This window comes from Manihot esculenta, chromosome 14 (genome assembly GCF_001659605.2).
Source record: "Manihot esculenta cultivar AM560-2 chromosome 14, M.esculenta_v8, whole genome shotgun sequence".
Taxonomy (NCBI): Eukaryota; Viridiplantae; Streptophyta; class Magnoliopsida; order Malpighiales; family Euphorbiaceae; genus Manihot; species Manihot esculenta.
In genome coordinates this window covers 29,109,977-29,128,268 of record NC_035174.2, presented here as the reverse complement: position 1 = coordinate 29,128,268, position 18,292 = coordinate 29,109,977, and the positions used below count along the sequence as shown (strand labels likewise).

Genomic DNA, 18,292 nt, shown 5'->3' with positions numbered 1-18,292 from the left:
TCAGAGACAGTCAAGGGCACAGGCTTCGGGTTCTAAGGCCCCCAGTTCAGCAACTTCAGGTAGCAAAAGATGGGAAAAGGCAAAAGGAACAAAGAGTAAGTTCTGGAATAAAGTCAAGTCTTGCCTCTGGTCAAAACCTACGGCTCGCTGGGTTGTAAGGCTAAACATCGATCGGTTCGGTTTACTATTGAACCGAATCATAAAAAATTGAAATAATTAAATTTATTTATTATGAAAATCGAACCAAACTGAACTAGTGAAGGAAACGAATTAAATCAAACCATAAATTTTGAGTTTGATTCCGTTTAAAAATCAATTTAATATCAAATTCATATTCAACAGAAAAATACAAGTTTTTTTAACTACTTTTAATAATTTCATCAAACAAAACACATACATCAACTCATCACCCATGATTCACATATCAATCAAAAGTTTTATACAAATCAATTTAAAATCTATTAAAAGATACATATACTCATACTTTTATTGAAACAATTTATCAAACAACAACAAATCATTTACGGTTATATATATCAATGAATAAAAAATGCATATAAATTATATTCAAAACTTAAAAATAAGAGTTTATTCACGAGCAATAATTAAATCTCAAAAAATCTCATCTACTTCATCTCCTAAGAATAAGATGAGAAAAAATAAATGACTTTGACTCTGAAAGAATTGGTCTGAGGCTTCATCACAATCGATGGCGCAAAAGAGAAAGGAGAAGAATAAGGGGTGGTAGGGTTTTGATGAAAGAAAAGAATGAATATATAGGAGAAAAGAAATGATTGAAATTTATTATTGATATTAATTATTAAAAATATAAAGAAAAAAAAGAATAAGACTGCTGAGTTATATAACTTCTTTAACTAGCTAGGCTACATAACAATATATATATATATTTGAAAGCAACAATATATATAATATGGTTCCAATATATTACATATCGGTCTGTTCATTTTTTTTAAATTTTAGTAATCAAAATTACATCGGATCAAATAAACAGAAGAATTTTAAATTTTAATCGAAACGAATCAATTTATTATCTAAATCGGACCGAAATCTCAATTTAAGTTAGTTCGGTCTATTTTTTTCAGTTCATATGAATAATGCTCACCCTAGCCGTGGGCAATCGAGCTTGTTTTAGGCCCTGTCGGGCAAGTGCGGCAGAGGAAGAAATGGAGAAGTCGGACAAAAGCAACAAGTGCCGCAAGAGGAAGATGAGCAAATATGAAACACCTTCTGTCATGGACAATACTGAAACCATCTTTGCTCTCATATTAGCAACCCTCTGCAATCATGGAAACGGACCCAATTCTCAGTCTTTTCTTAAAACATACATAAATCAACTATACGCCTCTCTCTTTTCAAAATCCCTAAATTCTATTCCCCTTTACATTCTCTCTTTGTTCCCCATCCTTCTCAGTTCTAAGTAAGTGTTCTCTCTCTATTTATGTATATTGTATTATAAATGTTTTTCTTAATTCACGAATATGGTATCTTGGGTAGCGCAGGTTTCCAGACATTGCGTGTCGGAGCGCAAAGATTGTGGGGGCCGCTTCACTATTGTCCTTGGAAATGAATGAACGAATTTCTTTGGATGGAGAAATTGTGAAGGTTTTGGTATCGGCTTTAGGGAGTTCCAGTAGGAGAGTTTCAATGGCTGCATGTAATGCCCTTTTGGATTTGTCCACCACTACCATTGGAAGGCTGCGTTTATTGGAGTTCTCTGCTCTGGAGAAGCTTATGTGAGTATTTTAATGGATGCTTCTTCTGTCTGTCTCTCTGTGTGAGTGAGCGTAGCATTTTTTATTATGAAAATGTAGTTCGCTTCAAAAATTTGGTTAAAAATTGAAGCTTAGCTAATAAGCATCCTATGTATATGTGAGTGCAAAATTGTAGATGAAACAGAAGGAAGTTATGAAGGATATTGCCTTTGGTATCACTTAATACATAGGAATTCAGTATTTGTATGTATGCCTTATTGTTAAAAAATGCTTAAAATATGTATTAAATTCACATGCAAGATAATATATTTGTAGCATGATTTTCAAATCTCTCTCTTCCTACTTTGTTTCAGGCCCTCTCCCTTTCTATCTATCCTCTTCAGTAGGTCCGTGTTCTTATTTATTTATTTAACTTATTTTATTTTGAACAGAAAATGCTCTAGGTAATTATAGCATCTTAGATAGGCAAGAGGAGACTACAAGTTTGTCTTAGAATTAACACATAAATATCCCAAAAAATTTGGATAGAATGAAGTTTAATTAATTGTCCCCTGGTACCTCTTTTAAATAATAACATCATTAAAACCATACTTTCCTGATGCTTATGTATCAGAAATAACAATTATACTTGAGTGACAAGGTACCATACCCTTAGGCGAGAGGCAAGATTATAGCCTTTTTGAAGTGAGAAACTATAGCCTCTCTGTTCTCCAGTTACGGTTTGTGTCACGGGGCTGTTGACTGGAAAATCTCCTCCAGCAACCAAAGTATTCCCCTTGTTTTTATTTCTGCCATGCCTGGAATAATCTATGATGAAGGTTGATTAGAGAAAAGTTCAAAGGGAGAGGGAGCTCTTACACCTAAAGACTTGTTGGAGAGACTCATATCTCTTAAGAATTTATTAATAGTATGCCTACCTTTTATTTCTAGAATTGATCTCCTTAAATAGGGATACAATGAGATAAGAATCTTACTGGATCAAGGATAAGAAATCCTACTAGAATTAAATGTTTGTCCTACCAAAGAATTTTAAAATAAAAACAAAATGCTTCACAGTAATGGAGAAAAGCACGGAGAAAAGCATTTTTAATAACCATTTGATGTAAAGGCCAGTCATGTGTAGCTGCCAAGAAAATAAACAATCAAACAGATGCAAGCTTGGCAGCTGAAGAGAATGTATCAGAATAGTCAACTCCATAAGTTTGAGCCATTTGCTCATAAAAGCCATTTGCTCTCGTTAAGCTTGTTGAGTTTTCACATTTATACTAAAAGGTATCAAGACATTAAGTTTCTTGTACACTCTTTTAAAATCCATAAAATAAGAGGTCAGAGTTCTATTATTTTTCTCAACTCGATAAAATGCCTTACGCACATCATAAATATGAGAAATATTTCCTTTGTCAGAATATAAAAACTCCAAATAATCTATTAATTCTTTAATAAATCCACAGTGATTAATAAGGTTGATTATCTCACTATGAATAGAATTTCGGATCTGTAAAAATAATCGAGCATCATCCATTTCGATACTTCGTAAATAAATACGGATAGCCTTACTCCAATCCAGAAAATTAGATCTATTTAATTTGTGTTTCGTGATTTTAGTCATCACAGCTATTTAATTTGTGTTCCGTGATTTTAGTTATTGGCTACGGTGTTTTTAACTTCAACTATGAGAATAATCAATTCAAAGCAATAGCAATAAAAGAAATACAGAATAAAAAAAAAGGATGTGAACAGTACCCGAATGTGAACAGTACCAAAAGGAAAGGAAAGGAAACCAAGTCTATGATTATACAATCCCTAAGATTAAGCAACTAACACATCTATCAATATTTACTTCCTATATTAACATATTTACTTCCTATAATCTATAATACCTATGATCAGTTATCCTTTTCCTATTGTTGTTTTATCGCTGGTTTAGATTCTATTTCAACCCTCGAACTGTTGGTGAGGCATTATCTCATCTTGGTTGACATTCCTATAACCTATAATACCTATGATCAGTTATCATTTTCCTGTCATTCTTTTGTCGCCGCTTTAGATTCTATTTCAACCCCTCGAACTATTGGTGAGGCATTATCTCATCTTGGTTGACATGTTGCAATGGAGGAGGTAATAGTAGCCTTGGACACAAATGGTACTTGGGAATTGGTTTCTTTGCCTCAGGAAAGCGGGCGATTAGTTGTAAGTGGGTATTCAGGGTAAAGGTAAATCTTGATGGGACTGTTGCTCATCTCAAGGCACCTTTGATTTTCAAGGGTTATGCTCAAACCTATGAAGTTTATTATTCTTGGCACTTTTTCTCCGGCTGCTAAGTTAGCTTCTATTTGAATTGTTTGTCTCTTTGGCAACTGCGTATGCTTATTCCATACACTAACTGGACATTAAGAATGCTTTTCTAGTGATCTTCAGGAGGAAGTTTATATTGAGCAACTATTTGACTTTGTTGCTTAAGGAGAGTTCGGCAAGGTTTGCAGGTTTCAAAAATCTCGTTATGGCTTGAAATAAAGTCTTTAGGCATGGTTTGGCAGATTTAGTTAGGTAGTCCAAAGTTTGGTATGCAGATGAGTAAGTGTGCTCACTTAGTGTTCTATAAAAACTCTGATGATGGATGTTGCTGGGATTTACATCTCTAAAAGTGTTTCTAAAGTCATAGTTTCATATGAAAGTTTTGGGCTCTCTAAAATACTTTTTGGGTATTGAAGTTACAAGATGTAAGAAATGTATTTTCTTATCCAAATAAAATATGTTCTTGATCTATTGGTAGAAACATGAAAGTTGGTGCTAAGTCTTGCAATGCGCTAATGACTTCAAATCTCCAGCTCACTGCTTCCGTTTGTAGAACTTAAAATGTATAGGAGATTAGTGGGAAAGCTAAATAATTTGACGATATCTCGTCCAAACATTGCATATTTAGTTAGTGTTGTGAGTCACCTCTCGTATCATTGCTCACTGGAAATCCTTGGGATAGATTATTTGTTATTTGAAAGGAGCTAGGGTGTGGTCTTCTCTATGGTAATCATGAGCATTCTAAGAGTGATGGTTTTTCTGATGCAGATGGGACAGGATCAAAGATTGATAGGAGGCCAATGACAGGGTATTATGTTTTTGTGGGAGACAACTTGGTGTCATGGAGTAGTAAGAAACAAACTGTGGTCTCTCAATCCAGTGCTGAATCAGAATATTGAGCTATGACACAAGCTGTATATGAAATTTTATGGGTACTTAAACTTCTAGAAGAAGTTGATTTCAAGGACTTATTACCTACTAAATTGTGGTGTAATAATCAAGCAGCAATTCACATTGCTTCCAATCTAGTGTTTCATGAGCAGACAAAATACATGCTTATTGACCTTCACTTCATTCGTGAAAAGGTTCAACAGAAGATAAACTCAACAAGACATATTAAAACTGGAGAACAATTAAGGGATATATTTACTAAAATTTTAAACGAAACTTGGGGTGATTAATATATAATAAATTGGGCATGATTAATATCTTTGCTCCAATTTGAGAGGAAGTGTTATGGAAACTAAATATGTATAAATATATGCTTGATCATAGGCTTGATTTTAGGCTTAATCTAGGAGTTTAGTATCCCTTCTTTAGCTAGGACTCTTATTTATAAATTTGTATTCATCTTTTATACAATATTTACAGAAATTAAAACTTCCACAGAGGTATTAAACTTGTGCCATGGATGACTATTTGCTCTTGAACACAGGCTGAAGACATGGACTGGAACTATTAGATTTTAGTGTAAAGGTTTGATGCTTATTAGCTTTTTCATCTAAAGTGAAAACAGTAGCATTTGATAAAAAGAAAAAGGGAATCTGTGAGTGATGACAGTGATGGCTATGTTTCCCACGAAGTTGAGAGGGACTTTAGAGAACTAGAGAGGTGAGCTACTGAGGAAGAATAGATTGTGTGGAGAAGAAAGGGTGAGTAGATGGAAAAATTTTTATTTTTTATTTTCTATTTATTAAAATAACTTTTAGTGGGAAAATTTTTTTTCTAGGTCGATATTTCTACACGGTATTTATACAAATTCTCCTCTTTGCTAACAAAGCGGAGCTGCAAGGTACTGTTATGTCACCAAGTCCCTATTTGAAAAAGGTGCAAAACCACAAGGTCTTTTTTTTTTGTAATTTCTTGAACATAGGTGAGCTTATGGTACTAAAATGACAAAAAGTGTGAAACACCGAGCACATGATACTTTTATGAACTTTTCTAATTTAGGCTCCATTTGTTTGTAGAAAATATCTTCGTATGGAAAATATTTTCCTTGTAAAGTATTTTTCGTGGAAAACCTTTTACAAGGAATTTTTTTTTTTAAAAAAGAATCATTTTCCAATGTTTAATTGTAATGTTAAAAGTAAAGGATATTAATAAATTTATGTGCAGAAAGTTTAGTGGTGTTAATAAGATTCTTTTTAATACATAAAATGACTTCTTCTTTTAAAAGTATGATATTAATACTTCCTCTTTTCCTTAAAATTCCTTAATTTTCCTTTTCACTAGGAAGATATTTTCCATTGATTAATTTTTTTGAGTGCCTAAAATGTTAAAATGTTGAAAATATTTTTCGCAAAAAATATTTTTCGCAAAAAATATTTTTTGCAAAACAAATGAAGCCTTAATAAATAAATCAATATCCTGGTGACAATCAAGTTTTTTATGTTTTCTCTGTTGATTATTCCTGAAATTCTTGATATTCCACCACCACGTCCTTCCCTGCCTTCTTTCCCCTCTCTCTCTCTAGGTTGGCATGAAAAAAATCGGCTCCAGAGAGTATGATTCTGATTATCAATCCAAAAGCTCAAAATTTGGAGTACAAGAATATGATTCTGATTATCAATCCAAAAGCTCAAAGTTTTACAAGAATCTTGACAAACATACATAGCATAGGAATTATAATGACAACCATGTAATATCTTTGAAGGCCACCTATCATGTCATTTATCTAACATTGTTGTGAAATAAGCAGCATTTTGTGTGTGAAAACCTCCAGGAATGCTAAAAGCCAAGTTGGTGGCTCAACAGCATCTTAATAAGGGGATAAATCCTCCATGTTTGAAACACGACTAGTATCTCTTGATTAGGTTTGTCCAGTTAATATGTAGTATAATAGCCTAAAGTTTTTTATGCTGGAAAATTGACCAATGGCTCTAGCTTGTAATTTTCTTTTTGAATTTTTATCCATTGTGTTTGGATTTCCTGAACACTGGATGCTGAAGGATTATGTTTTACTATAATAACTTAATGTCCGTTAGTATTAAATTTCTTCAGGTTCCATTATCTTCAACCTTGATTTTTTTGTGCAATGAAGACAACAGAAGTGTAGCCTGTGCCAAGATAGCATTTAAAGAAGATAGACACATACTGTCAATTCTTCATGCTGCTTTATCTCTAATTAACACTTGCAACCTTGAGCGATTGGAAAAGGTCCCAGGGAATCTGTCTGAAACTTTCTTGCTATTTTTGAAGAAGCTGTGGACAAAAGTACATAGGCAAATGCTACTTGGTGACCTTTTGATATTTATTCCGGATAGAAAATTATGTATAAGCAATATCACTATTAACAATCTGGCAGAAGGCATTTTTAGGCTTTCAAGTGGTGCCAATCAATTTGCTCCATTGCCGTCTCTTTTGGTCAAAAGAAGGATTTTTGGTTTGAGCGAGGATAGTTTTGAAACTTTCATGTTACACCACTGGGAGGCATCACCATTTATTGTGAGAAGGCCCTCCACATCTTTACTTGAGGATGACATTTTTAGTTCATTCACAGAATCTCTGAACTATAAAGAATTGTCTTATTCATTTATCTCTCTTATGCTTCAAAGTTTCATTTCTTGTCTGCCTATTGGTTCAGATGAATTAGACATCTTAAATTTCCTAGAGGAGGTAAGAAATGAATTGGGCTGCCCTATAATCTACCAGCAGGATCTACGGGTGCTGAGAACGGATAAACAATCAAAAAGGGAGAAGCATTTATTTCATGAGAATTTAGATCCATTTTGCATTAAGACTCGCAAATTTTTCTCTATTGATGATATTATGAAGTGTGAAGAAGCATGCAAAGAGGGTTATACAATTGCTGTCAGAGGCATGGAGTTTCGCTATGCAAGTATTGCAGCTGTGGCAGACACTTTAGCATCTTTGTTTGGTCAACCTTCAGTAGGTGCAAATTTGTATGTGACACCACCTAATTCTCAGGGATTGGCTCGTCACTGTGATGACCACTGCGTGTTTGTATGCCAACTCTTTGGAAATAAGCAATGGACAGTTTTTTCTCAACCAAACTATCAGCTACCTCGCTTGTATGATCCTCTTGATAGCCAACAGTATTTGGACTCTGAGAGTTCATTGGCTGGTTGCAGAAAGTTCTTTCTAAGGGAAGGTGATGTTTTATATGTCCCGAGAGGCTTTGCTCACGAGGCATGTACAAATGATCATGCGCCTGGTGAACTTGAAAAACCTTCCTTGCACATCACATTTGGAATTGAGGTGGAACCTCTTTTTGAGTAAGTAAAATCTTATTAATTTCTTTCTTCCTTTTCCTTTTATTCATTTTTCTTGTTCTTCTTTTAGAGTTCCTCTGATCGAGCCTATTGGCCTTATGGGCCACAAGATCATGTCCTTTTGCTGAATCTCCAATTTCTAACATTAGATTGATGGCCACAAAAGTAGTGGGGGTATAATGCATGTTTGCTCACCGAAAGAATTTCAATAATCTAACTCTTTCTTCTCCCTTAGTTGACAGATGCATGTATGGCCACTCAAGTTGGTCAGCGAACCTGCTGATTATATTGTTTGATGATCAATAGCAGGCAACTGTATTGAAATGCATATTGATCCTAGTAGTTATCTTTGGCTAAGATTCTGCCTGGGCAAGTAATCCATGTGGGATGTCTAACAGTCTTATTTGTTAAGCAGACAAATTGATACATGGCCATGTTGGGCCATTCATTTAATGGGATTTGGTTCTTTCTAACATGTGAGATGCTCCATGAACTGCCACCAATATTCTCAAGACCTGTGGCTGCTTTATAATCTTATTCATGCTTTTATATTTTTTATTTGTAATGATTGAACTTTTATATTTTCTATCTGCAATGATTGAAGTAAATATAGAGAATTTAGAACACCAAACTCTTATCAATTTTGTTTTCGCAAACTTCCCATTCCTGTTATCTTTATTAATGTAAATTTTAAAGTCCAAGGGTTTGGTTAGTAATGATGAATGTTTTGTTTCCTTTATGACCATCAGCATCTCTCTCCCTGTCTCCCTCATATGAGTTTTGGCTTTTGTGTATTTTATTTTTATTTCTATCTTAACTGTTTCTTGATTACATTTTGCATCAACTTATAAGCAATAATCAGCCCCAAAAATGTTTTTAGTTAGTGCATCAAATTCATCTCATGCATTCTCTAATCATTTGGATCTCCTTAAAATAGATTCAAAAATCTTGAGACTATAGATAAAGCTATCACTCAAAATCACATGCCTACTGCATACTCTAAACAAAATTGTATGATGAAGAACTGTCTGTGAGACACAGAGACATCGTTTGGGCAAATGTCTCTGGAAAAGCCAACTCATTGGCTTGCCTTTAAATTATTTCTGATCTGTTTGCCATTGTAGTTCTACTTGGCTGTTTATTTTAATTTTTAAATTTTCCGAGGGTAGGGTGTGAAATTGTGTTCTAACCTGCTTTTGGAAAAGCAACAAATTGAGACTCTTCTGAAAAGAAGCCAAACCTGCTTTATGGAGTGACAATGTGAATGGAAAAAGCAGCTTCCACTGCAAGTCATGAATCAAATTGAACTGTTTTTTTGGTTGAATTGAGCTGATATTTGTAAGAATTATTTGGTGAATATTATGGTTATTTGTTTTGTAATGCTTCAGAATACTGAATTTGGCGCACTTAATATGCATGAGAGTTTTAGTAATACATTTGTCCTACTATTGAATAAACCTGCAATTTGTGAGTTTTTTTATTGACCATGTAGTGGAATACACTATAAAAGTTCCCAATTTACCAACACATGAAAACTGAGATTTCAAAAATTGTTGGGAACTTAGGAATGAGAATGAAATGGGATGATTAATGCGATCTTGCTGTAATGGAAAACGCATTAGTAAACTTCAAAATCATGGGTAAATTGAAAGGGTTATCTTACCCACTCTTTTCGTATTTTACTTGAATACAGGTGGGCGGGATTTGCACATGTTGCACTTCAACGTTGGAACCAGAACGAGAAAGAGCCTGATCATGCTGTAATTGAGCCATTGTTTGGTCGCTGTAATGTGATTACGGTAAATCTGTTGCATGCTATGATTGAATTACTTGGTGCTTCTGATCCTACATTTAGGAAGGCTTGCTTGGTTGGTGCGATTCCTTTGCCATTGGACAGGAAGGATTGGCTTTATTATAACCAGAAAACCACTTTCAGTTATCTGATCAGTAAAATTAGTACGGAATCCAGGTTCTTGGAAGCCCTCAGGCTGGTGGAAGTGGCTATTGGGAAGAAAGATCCTTTTCAGGGGATGAGGTGGCTTCATCTTCTTAATAATGAGAAAGAAACCATCCGAGGATATGGCTGGAATACGTCTTTCACTGAAATTGAAAATTTGTTTCCAGTATACATTCAGCACCAAGACCTTGCAGAAGCCGCATTCATGCAAATTAAAACTAAGTTCTGTGATGAGATATCATTTGAGGACGTGGTCGATGGCTATAAAATGCTATTTGAGAAGTATAAGAAGGCACGAAAGCAATATATGAATGGAATGCTTTCCCTGCATTGTAGGTAATTTTGTCCCCATTGGTCATCATGTAATAACTTTTTCTATGAACAAAAACTAAAAATTAGTAAATTCTCTTTTTTTTCCTCTCTTAGTTGTTTGTGCATACGGGGAGAAAAAAAAACCACTAAATAAAACAAAAGTAATGCAAATAGAAATGCCTTAGTCCTTGTCCTTGTTATCATCATTTTGACAGTACACTGTAAACTGATATTTTAGAATTGAAAAACATGCATGTTTCATTCCTTCCATATGGATCTTGGGGGTAAAAATAAATGTTCTATGGTTTTGGATGTTTTGGAGTGGGAATAGGATGAGTTGTCACGCCTTGGTAGTCAATGTGGTAAACAAGATCTAAATCATTGTTGCTGAGATGCTGATGTGCTCTGACTCTGACATGTTCTTGAATTGTCATTTGCTTTGTCTCCTCATCAAAAGCCTGCAGTTCACACATCCATACTCAGTAAACTAAATTTTTCGGAAGCCATGACCCTATAAAAATGGAGTTGATAATAGCATGGGAAGACATGTTAAAAACGAAAGTTACACTTGTCAGTGGAGAATTTCAAAGATGATGGGGATGAGTATGAAGAGTTTTTTTTTTTCACAGATTCAAATAAAAAATTTCTCAGTAAGTAGAAAGGGATTCATTCAAACCTTTAGGAAGGAATATACCTTGTTTTTGTCTTGTACATTTCTGTGGAGTGGCAATATTCGCTGTTCTCTCATGGATCTCCTTCCTTTTAGAAAGATCACGGAAGGAGAAGAAATGGAGATGTTATAGGAAGAAAAATACATAGTAGTTGTAAGGAGATGGAAGAAAAGCAAAATTTTCATTGTAGCTGTAGCTGGAGCTGGATCAAGGATTATAATATCCCTGATATAAAAGAGGCTGTGCAGGAACGAATGCATGTATAGACAGCACTGCGAAGGGAGAGAGAGTCTTGATTATTGGCTGAGGGAGTGGGGTCTGGGGAAACACGTCTGAGCCCATGTCTATAACTCTCTTGCTTATATAATTGAGGGTGGCACCATGCCCTGCCAAAATCCAACAGACTTTCTATTGCGGTGTACGTTATATGTTTGCTTCCTCTTCCCTCAAGAGAGCATTTTCACTCTTGTGAACTCTGATTCATAAGATAACTCTCTTTACTATATCTATTTTATGTATTAATCATTGGTGATTTCTTCCTTTATATATTATGCGGTAATTGTTAACTTTATTGATTTTGAATTAAAATTTACACTAACTTAATATATCAATTCTAATGAGTGCATATTTATTGCATATAACCTCCTAATGTAACAATGACATTATATTGAATTAAATGAATTAAATTTTAATCTCTCAACAATCGGGTGTATTCAAAAATTGGTTTGGATCAAATTTAGATCAAAATTATCTTCATCCATCATAATATATAGTTATTTGATTTTGTAATCAAATTCAATCCAATCCATATATCTTTATTAATTAACTATTCTGCATACCTATTGACCATTAAAATAAATTTTATTAATTAATGTTATACTAATTATGAAATACAATAAAAAATTATTAAAATCTCAACTATAAATTTACTAATATAATAAAAATATAATAATAAAATATAAATTAAAAATTATCATAAACATTAAATAAAATAATTAAATAAAAATAAAAATATTCCATTTCAAATTATAAAGAAGCAAAAAATATCTAATTAATTTATAAATATATACTTCTGTCATTTCAAAATATATATATATATATATACTTCTGTAAACTAAAAAAAAGTTAACTATTTTAATTTTTTTTAAAATGTGCTAATTTATATATATTAATTTAATTTTTTAAAAAATATAACTAATTTTTTATTTTATAGAAATTAAAAGAAATAATTTATGTATATTATTTTAATTTTTTTATAAATTTAACTAATTTTAATTTTATAGAAATTTAAAAATTATTGCACCTGAAATACTTGAAGAAAAATAAAATAACGTGTTTCAAAATATACTGTAGGGTAAAAATATGGTTAATTTAGTTTTTTAAAAATAAATAAAAATAAAAATAATTAAATTATGATATTACCTTTCTAATAATAATAGAAATATAAAAAAATTTAATTAATATTTTATTCAAACCAAATAAAAAACTAAGAAAGAAAAGATAAAGTTAAAATTAAAATATATGATTAGATACAAAATAATTATTTATTGGTTAATCAATAAAGAAAATATATAAATTAGATAAAATAATCAGATCAATCTAACATAATTATTTAATCAAATTTCTGAATTTTATAAATATCTCTGCTCTCAACTTTTTTTTTTTTTTAATTTCTCATCTTGTTATATCAAATATAAAAATGGTTAATAGATTAATAATAGAAGAACTTTTTCTAGAGATTAATTATTATTTCATAAAAAAATACACATTAATTATTAATATTATTTTGTTAACCCTATATTAAACCTATAAAATATTTTCTCTTATTTTTTTATATATAAATTTTTTTTTTCAATTACCTTATATCTATTTTGTGTTATCCTTTGATCATAGTTATAATACAGTCCCAGAAAATTGTTCTTAAAATTTTTCTTATTAGATCTTCAACTCAAGGGCAGGCCCAAGGAGTCAAGAGGGCCATAGCGTCCTATTTTTTTAATTAAAAAAAATTAAAGGAATTAATGTAATTTCTCAGAGCTCTATATAATTTTCCAATTTTTTTGAGCTGCAGCTGACCAATACACCGCTTTTGTTTCCTATTCTTTCAAACAGTGCGAAATTCAAGAATTTTAATACTTATCATCTTTCCACTATTTCAAATTGTTTCGTTCCTTTGAACAATGTTCGTAAATGTAAGTCTTTTTTATCTCTTAGATTCCATTTATTTTATAAAAAATATATTTTATATTTTTTTACATTTAAATCACTCCAAAAATTAATATTAAAAATATTTTTTTTAATTTTTTAATTTAAAAAAATAATTTTTAATTTCTAAAATACAACATAATTAACAAATTTATCCAACTATTTTTAAAATTTAATTCTTTCCTCTTACAATTTAATTCTATTAAAATTTAAATTCATTCCATAAAAAATTTCTATTAAATTAATGATTTTCATTTGATCAAATGGAAAGAATAAATATAATATTAAAAATAAATTTATCAATAATAAAATTAAAAATTATTATTTAGTTCTTATAATATAAAATTTTTTTTATTTAATCTCTCAAATTTCAAAAATATATTAAAATATTTTTGACATTTTAAAAGACTACTAATTACTTTCTCTATTAATTTTATCATTAAATATTTTACTATTTAATCTTTATAGTTTAGAAAAAATTATTAGTTGATTTATCAAATTATTAAAAATTTTATTAATTAGTCCCTCTATGTCAGGAGTATTTTAGATTTTTTTATAACATTTAATGATAAAAATTAACAAAAAGACTAACTAGTAGACTTTTTAAAATATCAAAGACATTTTAATGAATTTTTCAAATGGTAAACAGTGATCGATAATGAACGGTATCACAAAAATAATTTCTATTAAGTTTTAATTTTTTATTTTTAATAATATAAATTTTATATATTTTGATTTTTATTATCTTTACTGAATTTAAATCTTAAATTTATTAAAATTTTTATTTGTTTATGAAGATTAAATTTGAGATTTTATTCCTTGAATTTTGATGAAATTAAATTTCAGATACTAAAATATTAAATTCGAAAAATAGAGGGACAAATTTATTAATTATGTAATAGCGTAGGGATGAAAACTTATCTTTTCCTTCAATTCTTTGAGAGAGACCTATAAATTTGTAGAAATTAAATTTCAGATACTAAAGTGTTGGGTTCTAGAAAGGGTAGTTTAGTTATTTTTTTCTGTCACCAACGGTATTTTTAACGGAGAGACCTCTAATTTTGACAAAATTAAATCTCAGGTCGAAAGTGTTAGATTCTAAAAATAGAGAAATGAATCCGTTAATTACGTTATACCCCAAGAATAAAAAAATAATTGTCTCAAAAAAAATAAACCATTTTAAAGAAAATAACTTTCTTTTTTCAAAAGAAAAAACCATTTTCCGCATCTTGAAATCTTTATTAAAATCTTTATATATAAATTTTTAAATAAATTTTATTTTTAAATTAAAACTAAGCAATGAAAAATAAATTACCTTGTTAAAAAATATTTTTTACATAAAATATTTTCTAAATATAAATTATTTTTTGTAAACAAATGGAGGTTTATTCTATCATTATTCTTGATGTTATACAACAATTGCTAAAAATAGACAGTGAGTTATCACTATAAAACATGGTTATGTAGTAAGGATATGATAGATTAATATGTAGTTTCACCCGTAAAAAGAAAGATTTGGACGAACATGGTGCCTCGAAACTGAGAGAAAAGAATGTTAGTGTATTTACCCTAAGCTATTATCTTGGACCTTTTTGTATGTCGTTTTGGTTATTAATAAAAGAGATTTTTACTATCATTATTATTAGTTTACATGTTACATAATAATGATTAACATTCCTGGTTACTTATTATTATGCTGATAATAATAAAATATAACTAGTATGATTATTGATTGATAATTATGAGATGATTATGTATATGTTGATATAATTCAATAATCATAGATATTTGTTAGAGAATAAAGTATTGGATGGACCCGCACTGAGATCACTACATAGGTTACTGTCATAAGTGAATTTCAAAGTAGTTATGTCTTAATACTTTGACTTGAGATTATCATAGTTTCCAACATGAGAATTGTTATGTTTTGACATAACCAAACCTTATCTTTAATCGGACAATCATAAAGGTTATGATTGAGCATAATAGAAATTATGTAGAGGATATTGAACAATCAAGATAGAATTTGTCTCTCTCTTTGAGAGATATATCTTCTGGACCCTTTGATAAGTGAGACTGAGAAATGTATGGCCGTGCTCAAATGAATTGATAGTGTGATCAATATCATTTGAATTTATCAGTCTATTTAGAGATCGAGAAATCATAAGTTTGAACATTATAAGTTTGATATTGACCATGACTTATGTTCAAACTAGATATTGTGTGATAAATGGATTAATACATGTTCTATTTATTAGGTTTTATCGGACTATCGATCCTCATATTAATTGGGTAGTCATAATGTCTTGTTAGAGACCGCTTATGATTTATGGGCCTTGTGGGACTAGGCCTATTGCCAATTAATGTGAGCCTATTGAGTCACACAAAAAAGAACGTTGTTGATGTGCTATGTCATATTAATGGGCTAAAAGGCCAAAGCCTATTAATATAATTAATAATAATAAAGTGTTATTATTATTAATATTAATTATTTATTATTATAAGATAATAATATTTAAAAGGATCTGCAATCTATCTGTAACTGTTACAGATAAAGGACTCTATCAGATAAGATATTTGAGTATATGCGAGATTGTTATAGTTGGTTATGAACACAACTCTATCACATAAGATATTTGAGTATCTTCGAGATCATGATAGTAGGTTATAAACACAACTCTTTCACGAAAAGAGTTGTGGAAAAACAAAAGACTAAAAACGAATAAAAAACCGCTTCTGCGAAGTGGAAGTAACGTGTTTTGAGAATTCATTTTAGTTGCAGATCGGGAGCACATAGTTTATCCATCTTGAGAGAGCTAGCACTCTAGAAGGATAGAAGATGTTCGTGTGGATACCATAGAGGGTGTTTATTGAAAAAGCAGTAACATCAGTCCGCAATAGTATCTTCTCGTCAAGTCTAACAAGTTAGTCTCGTATCATTCTTTTCGAAATAAACGAAGCACACGGATCCCAGGAAGGAAAATAGAGATTTTAATTTTTCTGCTGCGTGTTTGGGTTGCCGTAAATCTTTAGGTTTTCTAACAAAGAAGACCCGATTTTAGGATAGATTGCCTTAGGTCGGACAAACTCGCCCTCTCAACTTCAAGGCGAGACTCCATAAGGAAGTTATTGTTAACAGCTACAATCTAGCAGATCCCCTTCATGCTTGCTGTTACAAGATTCTCGACCAATTAGTCAGTGAATATCCCTTATCCACGAGCCAGCTACATTATTGTCAGATTATCAGGAAATACTATATTTATTCTCACATTTTTACAGTATAAATGGAGAATGATTATAGAGGTAAAGGTACGCTATTCTCGTGTACAAAAAACTCTAAGCAATTTATTGCATTTTCTTTTCTCTTCAATATACTGACTTGAGCATCGGACACTTCACATTCTTTCCCATGCAGGTCCTAACCAATCACAGTGTAGCTCCATTCCAGTCACGTTATCTATCTAATCTCAGCAACATCATTTGGTTTCATTGTCGGAAAACTTATTGAATCCTTTTTGCTCATTTGGATTAAAACCTGGCCTCTTATTCCTTTTCTCCTAGAAAAAAAAAAATTCTTTCTTTCCTCTCTCGAAATGGTTGACAATTCACGAGCTACTGTTAAAGTTGCTACCGACGAGGATGTTATCATTTCTTTTACTCCTGGTAATGGACAAAATGTACCCCATATGGTTAGAGAAGTAGATCCCAATAATCTGAGTATTGGGTAAATACTACAGTACGTCAGAAGGTTGCAAGTTATTTTTCAATACAAAGCTTGGGAAGTGGTGCCACTCATGGCTCCCAGGAGATGGGACGAAGTCTCCATTGATACCTCAAGAACTATGATAGGGACAATTTAGATGTGGTGCAAAGACAAGTTCAAGGAAGAGGAGTCATCAGGTGATGCTCCGAAGGATATCGACTGGAAGTCGGTACGGGCCGCTCAAAGGTACCGAAAAAGAAAGGAAGAGGACTAAAGGACGAGCCAAAAGTAAAATCAAAAGTCAGAGAGGCAAGGATGTGGGAGAGACCACAAGAGTTACCCAATCTCCTGAGGAAGGAATGGCCACGGTAAGTATAAGAATTACACTCTACTGAATGATTCACGGACACATATTTTACTGTGGATCAGAAAAAATGATATGAAAGTTAGATGGCCTCCTAAACTCAACCCCAAGAAAGTTGGAAGCGAGATAAGACCAAGTACTGCCATTTTCATAAAGACCACAGACACACAATAGAGGAGCGTCGGCAACTGAAAGACGAGATCGAGAGGCTAATAAGAAAAAGGCCCACTTTGAAAGTTTATTAGAAAGAGTAGAAAAGGTTGGTGGTTGGTGCTAGCTAATAGGAAAAGAAGAAATGATAATATATAACAGGTGTGCTGTACGCAAAAAAAAGGGAGGTCAGTCTCTCTGCACAGGTCTGCTTAGGTCAGACTCTTCGATAGGTCTGCATAGGTTGGCCTCTCCACAAGTTAGCCTCTCCACACCATTTCACTATCAAGAACAAAATGTTGTTGTCTTGCTTCTAGTTACCATCTTTTCAAGGCTCAAGCTCGAAGAAATAATTTTCAAAACCACTCCTGATAGTGAACCTGTGGGGGTTATTCATGCAATTGCAAGAGGACCGAGTGCTGATAGGGGTGACAATAAGGAGAATGTCACAGATGATCAGCTCTTAGGTCGAACTCTGAGTTTTAAAGTTGGTCAAGTCAGATGACAGAGTCTCTTATTTTATCCTTAGAAAAAATTTGTGATTTATAGAAATATTATAAAACTAGGATGCATTCTTCAAACTTCTTTGATAGGAAATCAGAAACGCTGGATGGATGAAAGCATGGAGACAAGAACAAAAGTCACAAGGCGGGAATCCGCCAAGCCATCT

The 18,292-nt window shown here is 32.0% G+C and overlaps 2 protein-coding genes across 3 annotated transcripts; one reads left to right on the top strand and one right to left on the bottom strand.

Moving 5' to 3' along the window:
• Positions 1-1,079: 1,079 nt before the first annotated feature.
• LOC110600173 lies at positions 1,080-10,638 on the top strand. Its single transcript, XM_021736941.2, has 4 exons — positions 1,080-1,438; positions 1,521-1,754; positions 7,013-8,263; positions 9,954-10,638. Exons 1-4 carry the CDS (start codon positions 1,116-1,118, stop codon positions 10,555-10,557), a joined length of 2,412 nt encoding a protein of 803 aa, XP_021592633.1. The 5' UTR covers positions 1,080-1,115; the 3' UTR covers positions 10,558-10,638.
• Positions 10,639-10,682: 44 nt separating this feature from the next.
• On the bottom strand, positions 10,683-11,516 carry LOC110600174. 2 transcript variants are annotated; one of them, XM_021736942.2, is made up of 2 exons: positions 11,206-11,516; positions 10,683-10,987 (listed from the first exon to the last, which is right to left on the bottom strand). In XM_021736942.2, exons 1-2 carry the CDS (start codon positions 11,458-11,460, stop codon positions 10,829-10,831), a joined length of 414 nt encoding a protein of 137 aa, XP_021592634.1. In that variant the 5' UTR covers positions 11,461-11,516; the 3' UTR covers positions 10,683-10,828. The 2 variants fall into 2 exon arrangements, with proteins under 2 accessions (XP_021592634.1, XP_021592635.1); XM_021736943.2 differs by having other exon boundaries at positions 11,224-11,511.
• Positions 11,517-18,292: the final 6,776 nt, after the last annotated feature.

Coding starts and splice junctions, on each gene's coding strand:
- LOC110600173 (XM_021736941.2), top strand. CDS start 1,116: ATGCTCACCCTAGCCGTGGGCAATCGAGCTTGTTTTAGGCCCTGTCGG. Junction 1,439..1,520: donor CCCATCCTTCTCAGTTCTAA/GTAAGTGTTCTC, acceptor TGGGTAGCGCAG/GTTTCCAGACATTGCGTGTC. Junction 8,264..9,953: donor GAGGTGGAACCTCTTTTTGA/GTAAGTAAAATC, acceptor ACTTGAATACAG/GTGGGCGGGATTTGCACATG.
- LOC110600174 (XM_021736942.2), bottom strand. CDS start 11,460: ATGCATTCGTTCCTGCACAGCCTCTTTTATATCAGGGATATTATAATC. Junction 10,988..11,205: donor AGGTATATTCCTTCCTAAAG/GTTTGAATGAAT, acceptor TGTGAACTGCAG/GCTTTTGATGAGGAGACAAA.